Genomic DNA, 24334 nt, shown 5'->3' with positions numbered 1-24334 from the left:
TATTGTAAATTCTCCACTCCTTATTTTGTCCTATCGATCCAATCTTCCTTCGGTTAAACTAATCAAACCCATTTTACATAATTTCTCTTTTAAGGTTTTCCAATCCTTCTGGTTGTAGAAGAGTTTGAACATTCCAAGTTCCAGTACACATTATATTTCTGTCTCATTGCTTTCTCTCTTGGTGCTTCCCCTGGAGATCTGATCAGGAAGCTGTTTTACCTCCAGAAAATCTAACAAAAGAAGACAGCACCATGATGTCCTTTAATAGAGTGATTTCTGTATCCCACAGCATTGACCCCTCAAGATGTCATTTGCTTTAGAGACTGGAATAAATTGCCCTGTCCCACTGCTTGCTCATTCACCCTCAAAACTGAGACCATTGGCAAAATAGTGGGGGGCTTCTTATCATTCAGTCACCAGAGACTTGACAGTTGAAAAAATGAAAATGAGTTTATTGTTTGAGTATTAGAGGTTAAATATCAAAACTACAGTACAATATCAATAATCCATCCCTCTTGGTAATGGAGTGGTGTTGGTTTACTGGAAAACCTGACTGTTGGGATTTATAGGCTATAACTTCTGGTTTTATACAAAATAAGGTATCTTCCGTAAGTGGGTCCATTGGAGCATGATTTGCAGAGAACTTATCACATGACATCAACAGAAAATCCAGACCAAATAAATTTTTCCAACTTTTCAGTCATCTGTCAGTACCACAATAGTAATTTTTGTCCATATTTGTTTGTAGAACAACTCAGCTTTTTCTTCAAGAATTGATGTGTGCATTCTGGCTGTTTTTCTGAAGAAACCACGCATTCAGTAATTTGTCAACTTTTGGGTTATCTCACCCATTCCACGTGCAGTAGATTTTACCAAAATCTTGATTCTCACCCAGTTCTTTTTAATGTTGTAGATTCCTTCACACCAAACACTGTATTAGCTCACAAAATCATTCTGTTTCTCACGTTGATCCAGTTTCTTAAGGATATCACACTTTTCACTTAATGATAAGTTTTGTGCTTGCATTTCTCCAAGTTTGGCATTAATCAAACTACAGTTGATACTTAACGCAGATGAAGATATGCAGCTGCACAAGGAACACACAACTGTAGCATACATTATGTTCAGGGCCAGGTTTCTTTGTTATTAGCGATAAACACAAAATGTAAGAGAGAGATGTATCTGCATAATTTATCATCATTGTGAATAATTCATGGCTCTAATTTTACTGTGAATTCTCACAAAAATTGACTGTTTCTGCAAAAATGTTCATTTTTTATGATAAAACAAGAAATGTGATATCTGTTAAAATTCATTTTGAAGGAATTAGAAATCATTTGGAAAGGTACATTAGCCCATTTTCATTTGACCTGTAGGACTGTTGATGACAAGGTTTCCCTGATTCTTGGGAAGATTTTGTTTATTTATAGAGCTGTTTGCTTTTAAGTATTATTTATTAGCTGCAAGACACCTATTTTTTTTGCAAAGTGCAAAATCACGATTTCTTTAGCAAAATTGTACAAATTTGGCTCAAAACGTGAAACTGTTCACCTTTAAGCAAAATCATGAAATGATTGACAAAACTGTATTGTCTCACTCTTTGATCCAAGAAGCATATTGAAAGGTGATTTAGAAAATTATGAAGTCTGTCATCTAATAAAATAATTCTCATCCTACGAGAACTTTCAACAGCAGAATATTTTGAGCCATGCACAGTGTTTAGGGATCTAATTGGTAGTTCATTATAGATTATGTAAGGATATTGATGTGATTGCTATTCTTCTTTCCCTGAAATCAGAATATAGGCATTTTGTGGGAGCTTCAGTGAAAGCTTTCTGGACCCCATTCAGTAATGTTGATAGTGAGAGGTAATTTTCAATGTATTGTAATGTCTGAAAGGAGAACAGCCCTGACCCCAGTAATATGGAATTCAAGTTATATGTCTGTCTATTTTTGACCTGATATGTAAATTATGTACATAGGCTGGGCCCTGCTTGTTAAAGTGGTAAGATTTTTTTTCAAACATCCATGCTTTGATATTATGTAATACGTGTTTTCAAACCAACCAAACTCCATAACACTACAGCCCTTGAATGACCTTGGCCTACCAAGCAACCGCTGCTCAGCCCTTTTGGCCTGCAGATTACGAGGTGTCGTGTGGTCAACACGACAAATCTTCTCGGCCATTATTCTTGGCTTTCTAGACCGGGAAAATGTGTTTTCAGCAGAAGCATAATTCTTTTTTAATAAAAAAAAACTATTTTGATTACGTCACACTGACACAGATAGGTCTTGTGGTGACGATGGTATAGAAAAGGCCTAGGAGTGGGAAGGAAGCAGCCGTGGCTTTAATTAAGGCACAGCCCCAGCATTTGCCTGGTGTGAAAATGGAAAACCACTGAAACCATCTTTAGGGCTGCCGACAGTGGGGTTCGAACCCACTACTTCCTGGATGCAAGCCCAGAGCTGCGTGCCCCTAACTGCACGGCCAACTCGCCCGGTGAGCATAATTCTAATAATAATAATAATAATAATAATAATAATAATAATAATAATAATAATAATAATAATAATAATAATAATAACAATGTTATTGTATTTAGGTCCCACTAACTACTTTTGATGGTTTTCAGAGATGCTGAGGTGCCAAAATTTTGTACCACAGGAGTTCTTTTACATGCCAGTAAATCTACTGATACGAGGCTGACTTATTTGAGCACCTTCAAATACCACTGGACTGAGCCAGAATTGAATTTGCCAAGTTGGAGTCAGAAGGCCAGAGCCTCAACCGTCTGAGCTAATCAGCTCGGCGAAGCATACATGTTTCTTGTACATACGTTAAAAAAATTAAAGGTGACATTTTACTGCAGATATACTCTCAAGTATGCTTGGTTTAGTTTAATTGCTGAAAAATGAAAATAGAATTTAGCAAAATTATGGATGAATTTTTTTTTTTTGCAATTTGTTTTACATCGGACTGACACAGATAGCTCTTATGGCGATGATGGGATAGGAAAGGCTTAGGAGTGGGAAGGAAAGGGCTGTGGCTTTAATTAAGGTACAGCCTGGTGTGATGAATTAAAATTAGCAAAAAATGTACCAAAATATTTTTTTTAAATGATGACATTAGGCAATACTTTTCACCACAATTTGGTGCCTCTAGTAATGGAAGACACGACTACATAAATGTCCATTATTTTCTTGGGTTTCCTCTTTGCCTCCACAACCACTTTCACTCTTATTGTTTTTATAATTTCTTAATCCACAGGTAGGGTGAACTGAAGACGACTGCCCAGCCCTACATGAGAAAGAGATTAAATGACATTTCCAAGAAAACACTAATGGATGTGTATTTCTACATTTCTGAGAAGTTGAGAACTACTTCAGGTAAGCCTACTTGGTCCAAACATTAGATCAGTTTGCCCCATCTTTTTGATCGTGATGGGGAGAAATCAAGAAGTTAGTGTTACCTTTCAGGTTAACAAATTCAAGAAACATGGTTTTGTGGCAAGTGGTATTATTATATTAATGTGCAAACATTATCATACAAGAGTTGATTAAAAAAGACATGTTTCATATGAAAAACACATTCAAATTAAAGGGCATTTAAATCGAGTTCAGCTAACAAGTGCACAGGATTCTGCACTGAGAAGACAGTACAATATTGAAGAAAGTCCTCAGGCACAGACAAAATGAAAGAAGAAAAATGTGGGTTCATAATGGACACAAAGAAAATGTTCCTAAAGGCAATCTACATTTTGTCATTTGTATATTATTTATGCTATTTAACAGTGGTGTAGTCAGGGAGGGGGTGGGGTTGGATTTAGAGCCCCTCTTTACTAAAAAATGAATAGCGAAAATAGCTTCTTTAAGATAATAGTGTCTTTTTTTTAAGTTGGCGGGAATGAGATACTTCATAATTATACCACTGCTAGTGCTATATACATTCTGCATATCTCGGTAATATGGTCAAAGGTGACATCAAAGGGTATAGATAGAGTTGAAACCCCCATCTCAACAACACCAAATCAAAAGTGAAGTTTAGGGGTGAAACATCAGAGACATTCTAAATTAAAACTGGACTACAGCAGGGAGATGGGCTCTCACCACTATTATTTAATTGTGCTAGAAATGGTAATTAGGGAATGGTTTAGGAAATGTCCCCCTAAAATAAAGATTGGCCAAAAAATCAAAACAAATTGCCTGGGTTTCGCTGACGATTTAGCATTACTAGCAGTGGACATAAAAGAAGCAAAAACCCAGATATCAGAACTTCAAAACATTGCAAATAAAATTGGCCTGAAAATATCATTTGAAAAAGCAGAAATTATGCCCCAAAAACCAACACAACTACCGGTAAAAGAAGTTACCATAAATGGTAATAAAATCAAAATAGTAACTCAAGTTAAATATCTTGGAGAAGTAATAACACATAACCTAAATGAAAAAATCTCATTCCAAACAAGAACAAATAGATTAGCTAAAGCACAAAAATTAAAATGGGATATCTACAAAAAGAAATGTCTATCAATAAATACAAAAATTAAACACTACAACACAGTTATAAAACCAGAAGCTACATATGCAACAGAAAAACTTTTTTACCTGAATAAACAATCAAAGACTGACAGACTTCAGAAAATTGAAAGGAGGATTGGAAGAACCTGCATCAACAAAAAATACCAGAAAGATGGATAGTGGTGGTTAATACCTAACAAAGTCGTGTGCAAAGAGCTAGAACCTATTACAGATACTATGCGTAAGAGGAGACTGGGATTCTTTGGACGTATCGTGAGGATGCAGGATTCGAGACTTCTGAAACAACTAGTACAACACAATCTCATGTCAAAAAATACCACAACAGGATGTAAATGGATCAGAGAAGTAAGAGAGGATCTGAAGGAAATAGGCCTTACAACAGAAGACACAACAAATAAGATAAAATTGAATACAAAACTCAAGAATACAAACCTCCGCCTTACCCTTAGACTAAACAAACCAACAACACACATATTTTCAACTGAGGAAAGGGCACGAAGATCGGAGTGTCTGAAGAAGTACTGGGAGGACCGCAAAGCCCGAACAATCCCTTGAAAGAGACCTGAACGACGGACTGACTAAAGTGATCCTACAGTATGTGGTCATAAAAGAATAATAATAAGAAAAGTCATTTTTAAAATTAATTGAAAGGAAGTGCAAAATCGAAGTAATAATATGATCAATTCTTAATTTTAGGCCGGCCCCGTGGTGTAGGGGTAGCGTGCCTGCCTCATACCCGGAGGCCCCGGGTTCGATTCCCGGCCAGGTCAGGGATTTTTACCTGGACCTGAGGGCTGGTTCGAGGTCCACTCAGCCTACGTGATTAGAATTGAGGAGCTATGTGATAGTGAGATAGCGGCCCCGGTCTAGGAAGCCAAGAATAACGACCGAGAGGATTTGTCGTGCTGACCACACGACACCTCGTAATCTGCAGGCTTTCGGGCAGCTCTACTTGAAGATGGAATGAGTTTCGTCAAATGTTCGCACTTATAAAACGTCCACATTATGTCCAGGCTGTAGTGCCATGGGGTTTGGTTTGGTTTATTAACTGTAGGCAAATATCCTCCTAAAGAAAGTGGACCATCCTGCAGAGAGGGTGTGGATGAGGAAGTATGTACAGGGGTATGGAGAACGCCTTCAAATACCACTAGACTGAGTCAGGATCGGGATTGGGGCTGCCAAGTTGAGGGTCATAAGGCCTCTACCGTCTGACCCACTCAGCCTGACTTACTGATTTAATAATATTGTGTATAAATGGATGGCTCTAAAAATTATCATTACTTCCATATTTTTAATTATAAACATGATATTTCATATCATTTTCACAAAATTTCCAAAAAAATAACCGTTAGTATGAGGCACACAACACATCACGCACCACATGCCGCAACAAGAGGTTAACTTCATGGACGCTGCAATGAATTACAAATTTATACCAGTCACAAATTAAGAATGTGCCAATTTTAATCATACCTTCATGTGCCGTCCTGACAATGTCCAACAGCATTTCAGCATGATTTTAACAAGCACTGCGGGAACATTTTATTTTATTTACATTGGTCGATATAGAAACACCATCTAGCAGTTCTGTGTCACCTGATGGTTATTTACAGTGGTGTCCAGTGGCTTGCATACTGCTAACACAACTCAAGTAGATTTAGTGATTGATGATCTGACTACAGAATCAATATTTACCAGTTCCTGTATTGCAATTGAAATTGTAATGATTAGCAGTGATGGAACTAACAATTCTATGAAGATCAATACAGGAAAGAGTCTGGATGATGAGCATACTCCAGATGCTAAGAATTTAGAGCCTAATTTATTTTTCACATTTTATACTTATTTCATCCCAGATTTAATGTTAATTGTGTGTTTGTACATTAGTTTTCATGTCAATTGTGTGTTTTTACATTTGTTTAGTTATTAGATGTATTACATTAAGGCTGAAGACAGCCACCCAAAGCGGAAATTAGTCCCTAGTTTAGTAATGTAATTCAATAATATTGCACAATATAGTACAGTGGAACCTCGATTATACGTTCCCGAAAACTTTCCCAGATTATGTGTTCAAATTATGTGGTCCCGCGAGCACCGTAATTAAATCACATCGTAAAAATCCTACATTATCTGTTCCTTGAAGAAACAATTTCCCAGATCAACCGTCCAGAAATTTCAGTCCCATCAACGCTAAATCTTCAATAAAGCGTTTTTCAATAAACAGTACCGGTATCTCACGAAAGGATGGCTATGGCATACTTATGGATCTTGGCGTCAACACCCCGTCATTGTGATAATTAGAGCAAGTACTATACTGGAAAAGTGATCGGCGGTGAACTTGCATAAGGGACCATCTTAGCATCGCATTTGGGTGGTATTGTTTAGAGAATCTCAGAAATCATAAAGCATAGAGTGGCCACAACAATTGTAAGGAGACACAGTGCATTTCGACAGCTCTACTTGAAGACGGAATGAGTTTCGTCAAATGTTCGCACTTATAAAACGTCCACATTATGTCCAGGGCTAAATGTTTATATTTTACTTTCTTTGATTGTATTGAAAAACAGGTTTTCGGCACTTTCCTCAGGGCATTGCAGGGCACTGTATAGCACCTGGGCTTTCAGGCAGGAATTGAAACTGCTCCTTCTTAACACAAATCTAGTACACGATTATGTTATTGAGACCAGAACAGATGTTACACCTTACATTAAAAAAGCCATGGGAGGTCTTGGGATTGCCTATTGTTGTTTTGGTCCTAATGTAAAACTGGAAATGTTATGTTTTTATGTTAAAATGCCAGAAACCACAGTTGTTTTATTTGCGCACATTACATTTAAATGGTTTGTATCATTTCCAACTCGTACTGACATGTGCAGCGAGCGCGCTTTCCAGCTGAGCTCACGGTCATGAATAACTGTTATTTCTGAAGTTTTGATGATTTTTTTTTCTCTTTCCAATTTGATTGGATTATAGTGAATGGATGAATTGAATATAATGCATTCGGAAACATTTGAGAATCGAGACTTACATTCGAAACCATGTTCTCGAGTTCAAGATAACATTTTTTTTGCCATTTGCTTTACGTTGCACCGACATAGATAGGTCTAATGGCGATGATGGGATAGGAAAGGCCTAGGAAGTGGAAGGAAGCGGCCGTGGCCTTAATTAAGGTACAGCCCCGGCAATTGTCTGGTGTGAAAATGGAAAACCACGGAAAACCATCTTTAGGGCTGCCGACAGTGGGGCTCGAACCCACTATCTCCCGATTACTGGATACTGGCTGCACTTAAGCGACTGCAGCAATCGAGCTCGGTAAGATAACCTTTAAAAGTCAATGTAGGCCTAATTTGCGCGGTACAAGATTTCCAGAAACTGACTACGAACAGTATACCGGAGACCAAATTACAATGGAAGATTAATAAAGAAGGGATTTTGCTATCATGTTGGGCACTTTTGTATCTAATGTGCTTTATTTTATAAGATGAGAGAATTAAAAACTACCTGTGGTCAATTGTCGTTTGGCTTGGCGTTATTAGATTTTTCGAAGAGTTAGCTAATCAAAGTTTCTGAACTGATAGAAGTTTTCACAGGAAACTGACAAAGATTCCCCTATAAAATTGAATATAAAGTATAGAGATTTTGAACTCGCGTACTGGTAATTAATGTTTGATGCCGATTTTGCGGTCTAACTTGCTTGCCTCTCATCTGGAGAGCCCGGGGACAATTCCTGGCCAGGTCAGGCAATTTTACCTGGATATAAGGGCTGGTTCCAGGTCTACTCAGCCTACGTGAATACCTTTAAGGAACTATCTAATTGTGAGATGGCGAACCCGGTCTAGAGAGCCAGGAATATCGGCCGCGAAAATTCGTCACACTGACCATATGTCACTTCGTAATTTGCAGGCCTTCGGGCTGAGCAGTGGTCGTTTGGCAGGCAAAGGCCTACTGGGGCTGTAGTTTGGTTTGGTTTGGTTTAGGAGTTTTTGAAAGATTATAATTGTACATATTCCATTTTAGTGATGTTTAGCCAAATTGTTTATGGTTTTCATTCATTCCTGAATTTTTTGTTTTCCCGTGTTGTATATTCTATTTTCATGGTCCCTCCAAAAACGGAGAATCAAGGTTGCACTGTATTGAAAAAGTGGACCATACGACATTAATTTAATAATAATTATTATTACTATGATTTTATAGGTCGCACTACAATGAGTTGCATCCAGATGTTTCAACATAATACACCACATAAATCCACCTGATGTCCATGACTGTTAAGGTATCAAGTCTATTAGTTCTGACACCGTGGTTCAAGCCCTGTCAGTGGAAAAAAAATCATCATCAGAATACTGTCTGGCAGAAAAATTAAAAATCTGTGTTCTGTACTATTCAAGGAGACAAATATTATTTTTAATTGAGGAAGAAGTTTCTTCATATGAAAAGTTTAAAAGCTGGTGACATTTTTATTGTCAAAATGAGCATTTGAATACGTTCCAGGTGTGACAAGAAAAAATTAGTAAACAGCATGGAGCAAAATTTCCTAAGAACCAAATACAAATTGACCTCTGTTGTTTGGTATTCTTACTTCATGAATAACTACAGACATACTCTCATGTAAGGGGCTTTCTTTGACTGGCCAAATCCAACATTTTCCTGATGTTTTTTTATATATTTCAGCAGTACCTGCTCCATTATTATACTCCTCCTGTGTTTAATTACACTTATAAACTAAGTGCAATTTAAATTTAGTAGTAATTTACTACTCACTAATTGACACCTTCATTTTGATATGCAGCTTTTAAAATAAATTTGGACAGTTTAATTTTTAGACTTTGACTGCAAGTTAAACATTACCAACAGCTGTGAAAGGTTGTGATCAATAGGTAAGGAATTGACATGCTATCCTGCATCAGAGGAAGTGGATTCACATCAGAAATCGAAGTGATCTTTCATAGCAGTTAGTCATCTACATATGACCCTTTAAAAAATATGTCCCTAGACATTTAAAAAAGGTACATAGCAAATAAATGAACATGTTTCTTGTAAGTTAAATGTTACCAGCAGTTGTGGAAGGTTGTGATCAATAGGTAAGAAGTCTGGCACACCCTCTTGCATCAGAGGAAGTGGATTCATATCAAAGTAATAGCGCTGAAAATATTGGTAATTGACTGCTGGTAGCTCCTCAGGTGGTGGGGAAAGAGTTCTTGGTGAAGAGGGCGATGATGAAGGAGTATCAGTTTCAGGCAGTGCTACATCCTCTGCTGCATCTTCAGCTTGTTCTGGACAGCTCGAACCTCGTCCATTCTGTTCGCAGAAAGGTGGCATATCCACACTGGAAATATAAAAAGGTCCATGTCACTCAAATATTATAGCAAACTACTGACATATATAAGACTGTTTACTGTGGAAGACTGCTTTTTTTCTGAGGAATGTAACAAGAGAGTTTTTACCTAGAGGTTTTAATGGATAGAGTATCCAGCTGATACTTAAATCTGAGACAAATCCAGGAAATATGGATCAGACTATCACCAAAACAGCCACACCTGCTCACAGAATGGCACAATTCCGATATTACCAGGTATCCAAAAACGTTTGTGCTGCTGGGATGAGAAGTGAAATTCAAATGGCAGGTGTTGGCAACCCTGTGTGGATGACATCAGGTGATGATGCTCCCATCAACCACCGGTCAGTGCACAGTTGTGAGGCATGTCAGTCTGTGGAAAGCAGTTTGGTAGGAACTACAATCTTGAAGTGTCACAGGATGTTTTATGGCCATGTTTACTTTATGAATTCAAATTAGGCAGCAATGCTGCAGAAGCTGCTTGAAAATTATCCTTCACGATGGGGAGGCATCGGTGAGTGAGCACACAGTGAGAAAGAGGTTCAGTCGATTTGCATCAGATTTTGAGAGCCTCCAGGACAAGCCTCGAGCTGGACGTCCGTCCACTATCCATGAAGCCCTGCTGGAGCAGAACATTTAGTGTGATCCACATCTAACATGCAATGAACTTGAACAAGGGTTTAAAGTGTTGGAGGAAACCATTCAATTGAATTTGCACAATCTTGGAAAGTCTAGTATGATGTAACTTTAACTTAAGATCTCTTGAGTTTACTGAATGACTTTGAGAACATGAAATATTATTTACAAGCAAAAGACATAACCAAACCTATAATACATGAACTAAACACATATGATTAAACGTTAGTATACATAAGTTATAATACATAAAAAAATGTTTTCAGTTATGCACATAACTAAACTTGTATCAGACCACAAAGGATATGAAAATTAAAGATTTTACAAACATTGGTGATGATGATGATGATGATGATGATGATGATGATGATGATGATGATGATGATGATGATGATGATGATGATGATGCTTGTTGTTTAAAGGGGCCTAACATCGAGGTCATCAGCCCTACAAACATTGGAAGAGAACAAGAGTTGACAAAGGATAGGGGGAGGAGAGTTTAAAATGGGGAGTCTATGATAAATAAGTGGAAACAATGACATTCGACTAGGAATCTGACAGGCAGTAGGTACTGTGGATGTATTCTAGCACAGGGTTTCATAAATGAAATAATAATGTGAACTTAATAGAAATATTGTCCTCAGAAGCACTGCTTCTACAACTTGGCAGTGGTAATAAGGTCATAGCAACTGTGAGGATTCTATTTACTCATTAGTTTGCTGAGAACTTGTTCTTCTTCAAAGTACGAGAGAGGAGTTGGAGAGTTTGAGGGAGATAATTAGGATTCTCTCAGAGGACAGGAAGGAAAGTAGGCCTCCCTCAAAAATTGTATAGGATACAGTAGGTGTAAAAGAATGATGGGAAGGTAAGGGGGAAATTGTAGAAGACAGATGGTCTAATGTTTTAAGGGGAAGGAGATTGCAGGCTAAAGGCTCTGTTCAGGATCAGAATTCAGGACAGGTGTCTGTAAGAAATCAGTATGAGTCACTGCAGGCAGAACGATAGAGGGAACAAGAGGACCAGGGAACTGTTGCTGAGAAATGTGGAAGAAGGAGGAAAGGGAAATGTAGAACAGAGCATAGGAAAAGACAGGTGGAACAGAGTCATGGGCAGGAGAAAAGGGAGGAGGAAGTAACTTCTGCAGCAGTGAGGAAAGATAGGGTTGACCAGGAGGGGAGGGGATGAAATGAGGTGGGTAGGGTTGAGGCTATGGTCATGGAGGATTCTACTGTTAGACAAGTGGTGAAAGTGTGTGGAGGAAAGGGAACCAGGGTGGAGTGTTATCCAGGAATTAGGTTGAGGCAGATGTTGAAGAAAGTAGAAGAAAAGGAGGGAAAGGAGAAGGTGGTAGTGTTTCACGTTGGTACCATCAAAGTAAGGCAAGCAAGTATAAGTAAAAATATAGTTGGGGACATGTGGGATCTGGTAAATGTTGCATGGGTGAAATTTAAGGAAGCGGAGATTGTTATCAATGGAATGCTGTATAGAAGAGATACTGACTCGAAAGTGACTGGGGATTTAAATGAGACTATGGAGTAAGTATGTGGGAAAATGGGAGTGAGATTTCTAGATCCTAATGGGTGGGTAGGAAATAGGAATTGTGCTCAGATGGCCTTGACTTAAACCACAGTCATACGTATAAGTTAGGAAATTTGTTTAGAAGGGTTCTAGGGAGGTAAATTCAGGGAAACAGGGTGGTCTAGGGAGCAGTAAGGGTACAGGGATCTAGAAGTCAAGTAGGGATCACATAAAAATGTTAATGTTGATCTGTAGAAGTATTGTGAAGAAAGGAATAGAATTAGATGATGATGATGATGCTTGTTGTTTTAAGGGGCCTAACATCGAAGGTCATCGGCCCCGGAATAGAATTAAGTAATTAATAGATATATACTTCCCAGATATTGTAATAGGAGTTGAATCATGGCTGAGAAATGATAATGAGAAATGATGCAGAAATTTTCCCACGGAACTGGAGTATATATCGTAGAGACAGGATAGGAATGGTAGGAAGGGGAGTATTCATTCTGGTGAAAGAAGAATTTGTAAGCTACAAAATAGTTAAAGAAGACAAACAGGAAATTCTAGGTGTAAGGCTCATTTCTAAAGATAATAGTCAACTTGATGTCTTTGGAGTATACAGACCGGAAAAAGGTATCGGTGAAGCTGATTCAGAATTATTTGATAAGATAATCAGCTATGTGTGAAACAACAGGGAAAGGAATGAGATTGTAGCGGGAGATCTCAATTTACCAAATGTCAATTGGGAAGGTAATGCGAACAACAGGAAGCATGACCAACAAATGACAAATCTATATATATAAAATAACTTGTCCTGACTGACTGACTGATTCATCATCGCAGAGCCAAAACTACTGGACGTAAAGAAATGAAATTTTGGGGATATATTCATATTAAGATGTAGGTGCTCGCTAAGAGAGGATTTTCGGATATTCCTTCCCTAAGGGGGTGAAAAGAGGGGTGAAATTTTAAAATGAGTGTGTCTATATCTCAAAACTTTAAAAGTTTACAGATGTAAAAATTGGTATTTAGAATCTTCTTTAAAAATAAGGAAACATGTATTTTTTTGTTTTCAGAAAACCCCAATATGAGGGATGAAAAAGGGTGAAAATGGGGGAAAATGGGTTGAATGCCTTTAATCAGGATACCGGTACTTATATCTCTGAAACTGAAGATATTACAGACCTGAAAATAGGTACTTTTGATCTCTTTTAAAAATAAAGAAGCACGTATTTTTTTGTTTTTGTAAAATACAATTAATGGGAGGGTGAAAAGAGGGTGAATTTTTAAAATGAGTGACTCTATATCTCCAAACTTTTAAAGTTTGCAGATGTAAAAATTGGTATTTAGAATCTTCATTAAAAATAAAGAAACACGTATTTCTTTGTTTTCGGAAAATCGCAATAGGAGGAGTGAAAAGGGGTGAAAAATGGGTTGAATGCCTTTAATGAGGCCACTTATATCTCAGAAACTGAAGATATTATAGACCTGAAAATTGGTGTTTGGGTTCTCTTTTAAAAATAAAGAAAGACGTATTTTTTGTTTTTCTGGAAAACCCAATTAAGGGGGGTGAAAAGGGGGTAATATTTTAAAATGACTGTATCTATATCTCAAAACTTTTAAAGGTTATAGATGTAAAAATTGGTATTTAGAATCTCCATTAAAAATAAAGAAACACTTATATTTTGTTTTCGGAAAATCGTAATAGGAAGGGTGGTAAAGGTTGAAAAACGGGTCGAATGCATTTCATTAGTCAACTTATATTTCAGAACCTGAAGATATTCCAGACCTGAAAATTGGTGTTTGGGATCTCCTTAAAAAATAAAGAAACACGTATTTTTCTTTTTGTGGAAAATCCTATTTAAGGGGGGGGGGGGTGAAAATGGGGTGATTTTTAAAATGAGTGTATCTATATCTCAAAACTTTTTAAGTTTATAGATGTAATAATTGGTATTTAGAATCTCCTTTAAAAATAAAGAAACATGTATTCTTTTGTTTTCGGAAAATCCCAATAGGAAGGGTGTAAAAGGGTGAATAATGGGTTGAATGCCTTTCATGAGGCTACTTATATTTCAGAACCTGAAGATATTACAGACCTGAAAATTGGTATTTTGGATTTACTTTAAAAGTTAAGAAACGCGTATTTTTTCGTTTTTGGAAAATCCAAATATTGGGGGGTGAATTTTTTAAAATGACTGTGTCTACATCTTAAAATTTTAAAATTTACAGATGTAGAAATTGGTAGTTAGAATCTCCTCAAAAAATTAAGGAACACGTATTTTTTGTTTCCGGTAAATCCCAATAGGAGGGGTATAAAAGGGTAAAAAATAGGTTGAATGCCTTAATTGAGGATACACATCTCAGAAACGAAAGATATTACAGAACTGATAATTTGCATATGGGATCTCCTTTAAAAATAAAGAAACACATATTTTTTAGTTTTTGGAAAATCCAATTAATGGCGGTTAAATAGGAGTGACAAATTGGGGTGAATTTTTTGAAAGACTATATCTACAGAATATCTTGGAAACGTAAAATGTTACAGAGTAAAGAGTGAGTGCAAATCTCCTGTAAATGTAAAGAAATATAGGTGATTTGTTTTGGAAACTTCACTTAAGGGGAACTCAAAAGGGGTGAAATTTTAAAATGAGAATTTTTACAGTATATCTAAAAAAAAAACTTAACATGTTACAGAAGTGAAAAATGGTATTTTTTATCTCTATTAAGCATAAAGAAACGTGTACTTTTAGTTATCGGAAATACCACTTGGGTGGAGGGGGGGTAAAAGTGACTGAAAATGGTGATGAATTCTTTTAATTAGGCTACTGATATCTCAAAAATGAAGATGTTACAGGCATGAAATTTGATATTTGCAATCTGCTTTAAAAGTAAAGAAACACGTATTCTCGGAAAATCCAATGAAGGGGGGGGGGGTTGAAAGAATTGAAAAATTAATTGACTGAATTGTATGAGAATACATACATCTAATAAAAACTAAAGTTGTTACAGACGTGAAAATTCTTATTTGGACCTCCTTTAAAAACAAAGAAGAACGCGTTTTGGTGGGGAAACCATCTTGGAGGGCGGGAGTGTAAAGGAGTTGAATTCCTTTCATGAGGACACATAAATCGAAAACTGAAGAAGTTAGAGTCGTGATAATTGGTATTTAGAAGATCCTTTACTATTAAAGAAACAAGTATTTTTTGCGGGAAAATTCATTTAAAAAGGGGGGGGGGGATTATTGCGAAATGAAGTGAAAAAAGTGATTTTTTTATCTCAAAACTGAAGGTAATAGACGTGAACATTGGTGTTTTTAATCTCCCTTAAACATAAAGAAACAAGCATTCTTTTAATTTTTTTGGTTGGGGGGGGGGGTTGGCGGTAAATAAACTTAACGGCGGTGGGGTGTAGAAGGAGGTGAGACCAATTGATTTTACTGTTATTAATGTACTTATAAGGATCCTCCGTTGCTCAGGCGGCAGCGCGCCGGCCTCTCACAGCTGGGTTCCGTGGTTCAAATCCTGGTCACTCCATGTGGCATTCGTGCTGGAGAAAACGGGGGTGGGACAGGTTTTTCTCCGGATACTCCGGTTTTCCCTGTCATCAGCCATTCCAGAAACACATAATAATAATAATAATAATAATAATAATATTCCGGACCGTCGTCAAATGTGCGGACCGCCCTGGAAGCGGCTCCTGGACGGGTAATAACTAAGAATGCAGTCAGGCCGCGGGTTCAGTGCCGCCAAGGCACCCAATATGACACTACGCCGGATCTCTTGAAGGATTTTATCCATATTAAAAATATTATAGGAAAAGATGGCAAAGATTTACGGACCCAACTGACCGGGAGGAATACCTGAGCCTAGCCCGCGAAGTACGAAATCGATTGCTGGAAAGGAAGATTTAAAAGTGGGAGGATACGTGCCGTAAAATCATAGAAAACCAGTCAGATCGGGAATTTTGGTGGATTCTCGCAGAAAACGAGTCAGATCGCGAATTTCAGCAGATTATATATCTAATACAATAAGCATTCAATTATAAATTTCAGTATAATACCGTAGCGAAGCACGGGTATCTTGCTAGTAATTGAATATGGGAAGGACAACTGATTCAGAAAGTGATGGAACCAACTAGAGGGAACAATATTCTGGACGTGGTGCTGGTAAAACCAGATGAGCTCTATAGAGAAACCAAAGTAATATATGGTATTAGTGATCACGAAGCTGTTTTTGTCATAGTTAAAAATAAATGTGATAGAAAGGAAGGTCTTAAAAGTAGGACTATTGGCACCTACCATATGGCTGATATAACAGGCATGAGGGAGTTTCTAAGAAGTAAATATGATTGGTGTAAAATGGTCAATAAAAAAGTAAGTAGTGTCTGGGATGGGTTTGATAAAAGGCAGTTCATGTTTAGGAAAGGTTATTCCACTGAAGCTCAACTTGTAGGATTCCAGCGAGTTATAGCAGATATTTTGGATTCAGAAGGTCAAATCAACTGTATGGCAACTGACCTGTCTAAGGCATTTGATAGGGTGGATCATGAGAGAGTATTGGCAAAAATATGTGCAATTGGACTAGATAAAAGAGTGACTGAATGGGAGGCTATATTTCTAGAAAATAGACCTCAGAGAATTAGAGTAGGTGAATCTTTATCTGACCCTATAATAATTAAAAGGGGAATTCCTCAAGGCAGTATTACTGAACCTTTATGTTTCCTTATATATATAAATAATATGAATAAGAAGTGGAATCAGAGATAAGGCTTTTTGTGGATGATAATGTTATTCTGTAGAGAGTAATAAATAAGTTACAAGATTATGAGCAGTTGCAAAATGATCTCAATAATGTTGTGAGATGGACAGCACTATGATGATAAATGGGGTTAAAGTCAAATTGTGAGTTTCACAAATAGGAAAAGTCCTCTCTGTTTTAATTACTGCACTGATGGGGTGAAAGTTCCTTATGGGGATCACTGTAAGTACCATACCTGAAGTACTTCTTTGATTATTGTTTGCATGAGATCTTCATTGGGATAATCACATAAATGGGATTGTAAATAAAGGGAAGGGCCTACAGATCTCTGCACATGGTTATGACGGTGTTTAGGGGTTGTAGTAAGGATGTAAAGGAGAGGGCATGCAAGTCTCTGATAAGACCTCAAATAGAGTGTGATTAAAGTGTATCCAAAGAAAAGTAGCTCGATTTTTTCTGGCTGATTTTCGACAAAAGAGTAACATTATAAAATGTTGCAAAGTTTGGGCTGGAAAGACTTGGGAGAAAGAAGACGAGCTGCTCGACTAAGCACTATGTTCTGAGCTGTCAGTGGAGAGATGGCGTGGAATGACATTAGTACACGAATAAGTTTGAGTGGTGTCTTTAAAAGTAGGAAAGATCACAATATGAAGATAAAGTTGGAATTCAAGAGGTGAAATTGGGGTAAAATATTTGTTTATGGGAAAGGGAGTTAGGTATTGGAAAAACTAAACCAATGGAGATGTTCAATAAATTTCCAATTTCTTTGAAATAATTTAAGAAAAGGCTAGGAAAACAACAGATATGGAATCTGCCACCTGGAGACTGCCCTAAATGCAGATCAGTAGTGATTGATTGATATTCTGTCATCTGCTGTGCTATCTTTCGATATTATAAACTTATTTAACAGTTTATGAATGAATGAAGGTAATTTATGCAGTGCAACTTACATTCCTTCACACAGAGGAAGTCTTTGATAAAGCACTTCTTCTTTCTTCAAATGGGCCAACTAAGTACCACGATGTTCAACTTTTCTGCTTGCAGAGGGACTTGATATTTGCGTAATACTTGCACATTCTCTGGCTATGCTTCCCTCTTCTTTCCTTTGTCAAAAGAGCACCTCTTTTTTACATGACAGTCTGTCCTGAAACCTCTTTTGTTTGGTTATTCTTCTGAGAGGTGCTTGATTTCTGATGTCATTTTCAGTTATTCCCAGTTCCTGCATGTCTTTCTTCACTTTTGTTAGCCATGGTATCCCTATCTTTCTGTTTGTCCAATAGCTGAGGAGCTGGTAGGTCATCCTAGTTGCGTTCATCCTTGCGACATGTCCATAGAAGGTCAGACGCCTCCTCCTGGCTACGTCTGTGATTTTTTCAGTCTAACTGTGTAGCTCCTGGTTTGGTCACCTTCTGTACTCGCCATCTACTTTGATCAGTCCTAGTATCTTTCTCAAGATCTTCCTCTCCTGGACCTCCAGTTTGTCCAACAATCCTTTCCTGTTCAGCATCAAGCATTCTGTGGCGTATAGAGCTTCTGGATGGATAACTGTCTGGTAATGCCTCGATTTGGTGTTACAAGAGAGACATTTCTTGTTATAAATGTTCTTGGTTAGTTGATATGCTAACTCTAGTTTGTTAATTCGGGTTGTTAGTGCTACCCCTTCAGACATATTCGGTTCCAGCCATTCTTCCAGGTACTTAAATCTGTTGACTTTCTCAATCTGGCCCTGTTCCAACTGTAGTTTTCTGGGAGTATCACTGATATTGGTGAAGTATTTTGTCTTTTCTAGAGATACCTGTAATCCCACCTTGGCAGCCTGGTGTTTAAGTGCACTGAGTTGTTTCACTGCTACTTCTGCAGAGTTTACCAGAAGTGCCAGGTCATCTGTGAATGCTAAAAAGTCAACTAGTAGGCCCTTCCATTTGTGTCTCAGGCAAATACCACTTGGTATCTTTTGTTCTTCCAGTTCTTTCTGCCACTCTCTAATGACCTTGTCCAATGAACAGTTGAAGAGAAGGGCGGAAAGTTCATCTCCCTCTATTATTATTATTAAATTTTTTCCTAGTTTAAATTTAATTTAATAGAAAAGATTCGCACAATGTGCAAAGAAAATAATTTTAGCTCTTATTGTCATCGAGGCAGAATATAGTCAGTGAAACTAATTTTTTCCAGCATGACATTGCGTGGTACCTCTTACAGCTTTTCCCACACAATTTGCATAAACACTGTAATTCGTTTGGTTCATGGTAGTTGGCTCTGCTGCATGTCCGGTGGTGAAATACATGAACAGCAAATCGCGTCATTACGTGTCTTAAGTTCATATCTGGGCATTTTCCATTCGCTGTTTAACATAGCATCTGTAGAGTAGAATTCCAGCCATGCCTGAAATGGTTTTCTTCTCTTGTTAACAAGTAAGATTGAGAGAAACTTTCACTGTCACATTTTGAAAAGATTATCTGGATTGTTCAGTGTTTACTCCTTCTGATTCATACAATTATGGTCAGTTGCTTACTGCTAGATAACATTAAATTCAGCAATCAATCAATAGAGATTAACATAAAATGAGTGTGGCCTTATTTTAATTCTTACTAGAAGTAAATTGAATGAGCACAGAACTATGGTGAGCAATGAAAGTTCTTATCAATTGAGTATGACCATCAACAAACCTGTGAAGTGTAGCTAATACTCCTTTAAGTGTATCAAAACTTACAAATTATCATGTCTGCTGGGACTAATCTTGCCTTGTCAGCTCTAGAGAGAAGTGTCATATGTCGTATTACACAATGACACACAATAAATGGATGAATATGAGGATGAATGCAAAGAGACAGGCACACAGGATACTTAGTCTACAAGAAAAGTGGAAGGCACAACCTTCACAGTTTAAGGATGTTCATAAGGATGTGGAAGAAGTGGGGTTCTAGGAGGGAGATATACAGGGAAGAACAACCTTTAGGAAGAAAACCATGGGAATAAGGGATGCACTGGAGAAACTCGTCAAGTTACACAACAAATGGCAGGGCCCTAGGCCGGTCATCAGTGCAAGGCACCAAAGTACTGAATAATTTAGTTTGGGTGTGGGTGTAAGTTATGCTTATGAAACTCAAAATTTATAAGTAAGCAATAATAATACATTACAAGCAATAATGGAGTATATAAGTAATCTATTTCATAGGAGCATTTTTTCCATGTTTTAGACATAATATAGTTACAATGAGTGATTCTATAGTTAAAAGGGCAAGTAAATGAGTTTCCTTTTCCTATGTTAGACCATGACCTATTCATTATCCACTTCAGGATACCGTAGTAAAAGGAATGATTTTCTGTATTTGCTACTGGTAGTGTCCAATAAAACCATAGAGCAGTTTATACAATCGGGAACACATCACCAATGGCAGATTCTCTGATGCCCCTCAACAATTAGGGAGGTGATGACAAATCTTTGTTTGTACTAGGCCTAGCTATAACTAACAAAATGAAGCAGTTCAGTTGGAAAATATTCCTCCAAATATAAACTGTAATTCTTCTGTTGGATGTTTTCAATGGTTAGAGAAATAGAATTCCAAATGTTTCCTGAAGTTCTATATATACTTCATCTCTATTCCTTAACACCCACATTTAATGAATCTAAAATCATCAAGAATGTCTTAATAAGGAACCTCTCCCTATTTGATAAATTATTCATCGTATTTTCTACTTTGTGATCATTATAAAACCAGCTCGGATGCATATGATTTTGACATAAATATCTCTTATGGCTGGGGGTCATCTGAAAATTTGCATTACGGAAGTAATGTCACAAAATGGGTGATAGAAGTGTAAGTCTCGCAGACTGGCGGGAGTCTGAAATTAGCAGCCATTGATGGATGGCCATAACCGAGAGACATATTTACGATATTTGATTTTTGCAAAGGGAAAAGTGGCTTCTTTTTACCTAGTATTTTTCCCTGTTCTTCAAACACATCATACTGATCTCAAAAACAACCATGTTTTAATGTAGGTCTTGTCCATGACTGTGAATTGTTATGAAATCATTAATTTTTAAGATGTTATATATCTATAGTTGACATATACATACATACATACATACATACACTGACTGACAGAGCAAATGCAACACCAAGAAGGAGTGGTCAGAACTTTATGCCAATTGCAGGGTAGACTGACGTCACTGAGGTATGCTCATGATGTGAAATGCACCGCTGTGCTGCGCACGTAGCGAACGATAAATGGGACACGGCGTTGGCGGATGGCCCACTTTACCGTGATTTCTCAGCCGACAGTCATTGTAGAACGTGTTGTCGTGTGCCACAGGACACGTGTATAGCTAAGAATGCCAGGCCGCCGTCAACGGAGGCATTTCCAGCAGACAGACGACTTTACAAGGGGTATGGTGATCGGGCTGAGAAGGGCAGGTTGGTCGCTTCGTCAAATCGCAGCCGATACCCATAGGGATGTGTCCACGGTGCAGCGCCTGTGGCGAAGATGGTTGGCGCAGGGACATGTGGCACGTGCGAGGGGTCCAGGCGCAGCCCGAGTGACGTCAGCACGCGAGGATCGGCGCATCCGCCGCCAAGCAGTGGCAGCCCCGCACGCCACGTCAACCGCCATTCTTCAGCATGTGCAAGACACCCTGGCTGTTCCAATATCGACCAGAACAATTTCCCGTCGATTGGTTGAAGGAGGCCTGCACTCCCGGCGTCCGCTCAGAAGACTACCATTGACTCCACAGCATAGACGTGCACGCCTGGCATGGTGCCGGGCTAGAGCGACTTGGATGAGGGAATGGCGGAACGTCGTGTTCTCCGATGAGTCACGCTTCTGTTCTGTCAGTGATAGTCACCACAGACGAGTGTGGCGTCGGCGTGGAGAAAGGTCAAATCCGGCAGTAACTGTGGAGCGCCCTACCGCTAGACAATGCGGCATCATGGTTTGGGGCGCTATTGCGTATGATTCCACGTCACCTCTAGTGCGTATTCAAGGCACGTTAAATGCCCACCGCTACGTGCAGCATGTGCTGCGGCCGGTGGCACTCCCGTACCTTCAGGGGCTGCCCAATGCTCTGTTTCAGCAGGATAATGCCCGCCCACACACTGCTCGCATCTCCCAACAGGCTCTACGAGGTGTACAGATGCTTCCGTGGCCAGCGTACTCTGCGGATCTCTCACCAATCGAACACGTGTGGGATCTCATTGGACGCCGTTTGCAAACTCTGCCCCAGCCTCGTACGGACGACCAGCTGTGGCAAATGGTTGACAGAGAATGGAGAACCATCCCTCAGGACACCATCCGCACTCTTATTGACTCTGTACCTTGACGTGTTTCTGCGTGCATCGCCGCTCGCGGTGGTCCTACATCCTACTAAGTCGATGCCGTGCGCATTGTGTAACCTGCATATCGGTTTGAAATAAACATCAATTATTCGTCCGTGCCGTCTCTGTTTTTTCCCCAACTTTCATCCCTTTCGAACCACTCCTTCTTGGTGTTGCATTTGCTCTGTCAGTCAGTGTACATACATACAATATCATTATAGACTGTTATGCCTTTCAGCGTTCAGTCTGTAAGCCTCTGTGAATTTACTAAACGTTGCCACAATCCTCGATTTGCAACTAGTGTTGTGGCCTCATTTAGTTCTGTACCTCTTATCTTTAAATCGTTAGAAACTGAGTCTATACATTGTTGTCTTGGTCTACCTCTACTTCTCTTGCCGTTCGTAACAGAGTCCATTATTCTCCTAGGTAACCTATCCTCCTCCATTCGCCTCACATGACCCCACCACCGAAGCCGGTTTATGCGTACAGCTTCATCCATCGAGTTCATTCCTAAATTAGCCTTTATCTCCTCATTCCGAGCAACCTCCTGCCATTGTTCCCACCTGTTTGTACCAGCAACCATTCTTGCTACTTTCAAGTCTGTTACTTACAGAATACTGTTGATCACAACTGCGAGCTCACTGCATTAGCTTTACGACACCTTGATTCAATCTCACTTACTATATTACCATCCTGGGAGAACACACAACCTAAATACTTGAAATTATCGACCTGTTCTGGCTCTGTATCACCAATCTGACATTCAGTTCTGTTGAATTTCTTACTCACTGACATCAATTTAGTCTTCGAGAGGCTAATTTTCATACCATACTCATTGCACCTATTTTCAAGTTCCAAGATATTTGACTGCAGGCTTTCCACACAATCTGCCATTAAGACCAAGTCGTCAGCATAGGCCAGACTGCTTACTACATTTCCACCTAACTGAATTCCTCCCTGCCATTTTATACCTTTCAGCAGATGATCCATGTAAACTACGAACAGCAAAGGTGAAAGATTACAGCCTTGTCTAACCCCTGTAAGTACCCTGAATCAAGAACTCATTCTACCATCACTTCTCACTGAAGCCTAATTGGCAACATAAATGCCTTTGATTGATTTTAATAATCTACCTTTAACTCCATAGTCCCCCAGTATAGCGAACATCTTTTCCCTCAGTACCCTGTCATATGCTTTCTCTAGATCTACGAAACATAAACACAACTGCCTATTCCTCTTGTAGCATTTTTCAATTACCTGGCGCATACCGAAAATCTGATCCTGACAGCCTCTCTGTGGTCTGAAACCACACTGGTTTTCATCCAACTTCCTCTCAACAACTGATCGCACCCTCCCTTCCAAGATGCCAGTGAATACTTTGCCTGGTGTACTAATCAATGAGATACCTCGATAGTTGTTGCAATCCTTCCTGTTCCCTTGCTTATAGATAGGTGCAATTACTGCTTTTGTCCAATCTGAGGTACCTTACCAACACTCCATGCTAATCTTACTACTCTATGAAGCCATTTCATCCCTGCATTCCCACTATACTTGACCATTTCAGGTCTAATATCATCTATTCCTGCTGCTTTATGATAATTGAGTTTATTTACCATCCTTTCCACTTCCTCAAGCGTAATTTCACCAACATCATTTTCCTCCTCCCCATGAGCTTGGCTGTTTGCAACACCACCAGGATGATTTCCTTTTACATTGAGAAGACGTTCAAAATATTCCCTCCACCTCTCCAGTGATTCCCTGGGATCTATTATGAGTTCACCTGAATTACTCAAAACACTGTTCATTTCCTTTTTCCCTCCCTTCCTAAGATTCTTTATTACTGTTCAGAAAGGTTTCCCTGTTGCTTGACCTAGCCTTTCCAGGTTATTACCAAAATCTTCCCACAACTTCTTTTTGGATTCAACAACTATTTGTTTCGCTCTGTTTCTTTCATCTACGTACAAATCCCTGTCTGCCTCAGCCCTTGTTTTCTAGCCATCTCTGATAAGCCTTCTCCCCCTGTGGGTGGCGGCGGGAGAATAACACCCACGGTATCCCCTGCCTGTCGTAAGAGGCGACTAAAAGGGGCCCCAGGGGCTCTGAACTTTGGAGCATGGGTTGGCGACCACGGGGCCCCCAGCTGAGTCCTGGCATTGCTTCCACTTACTTGTGCCAGGCTCCTCACTTTCATCTATCCTATCCGACCTCCCTTGGTCAACTCTTGTTCTTTTCCAACC

At 38.8% G+C, this 24334-nt stretch overlaps 1 protein-coding gene across 1 annotated transcript in view; it reads right to left on the bottom strand.

The window, feature by feature from the left end:
* Positions 1 to 18299, bottom strand: part of LOC136866882 (uncharacterized) — a 240950-nt gene extending 222651 nt beyond the window's left edge. The window contains exons 1-2 of the mRNA XM_068226881.1: positions 18169 to 18299; positions 9592 to 9865 (exon numbers count right to left, since the gene is read on the bottom strand). Of these exons, the coding sequence (XP_068082982.1) occupies positions 9592 to 9865; positions 18169 to 18299 (405 nt within the window). The remainder of the gene's footprint in view (positions 1 to 9591; positions 9866 to 18168) is intronic.
* Positions 18300 to 24334: the final 6035 nt, after the last annotated feature.

Source organism: Anabrus simplex, chromosome 3 (assembly GCF_040414725.1).
Source record: "Anabrus simplex isolate iqAnaSimp1 chromosome 3, ASM4041472v1, whole genome shotgun sequence".
Classification (NCBI taxonomy): domain Eukaryota; kingdom Metazoa; phylum Arthropoda; class Insecta; order Orthoptera; family Tettigoniidae; genus Anabrus; species Anabrus simplex.
The sequence above is the reverse complement of the archived record's forward strand: the minus strand, read 5'-3'. Positions and strand labels throughout refer to the sequence as shown.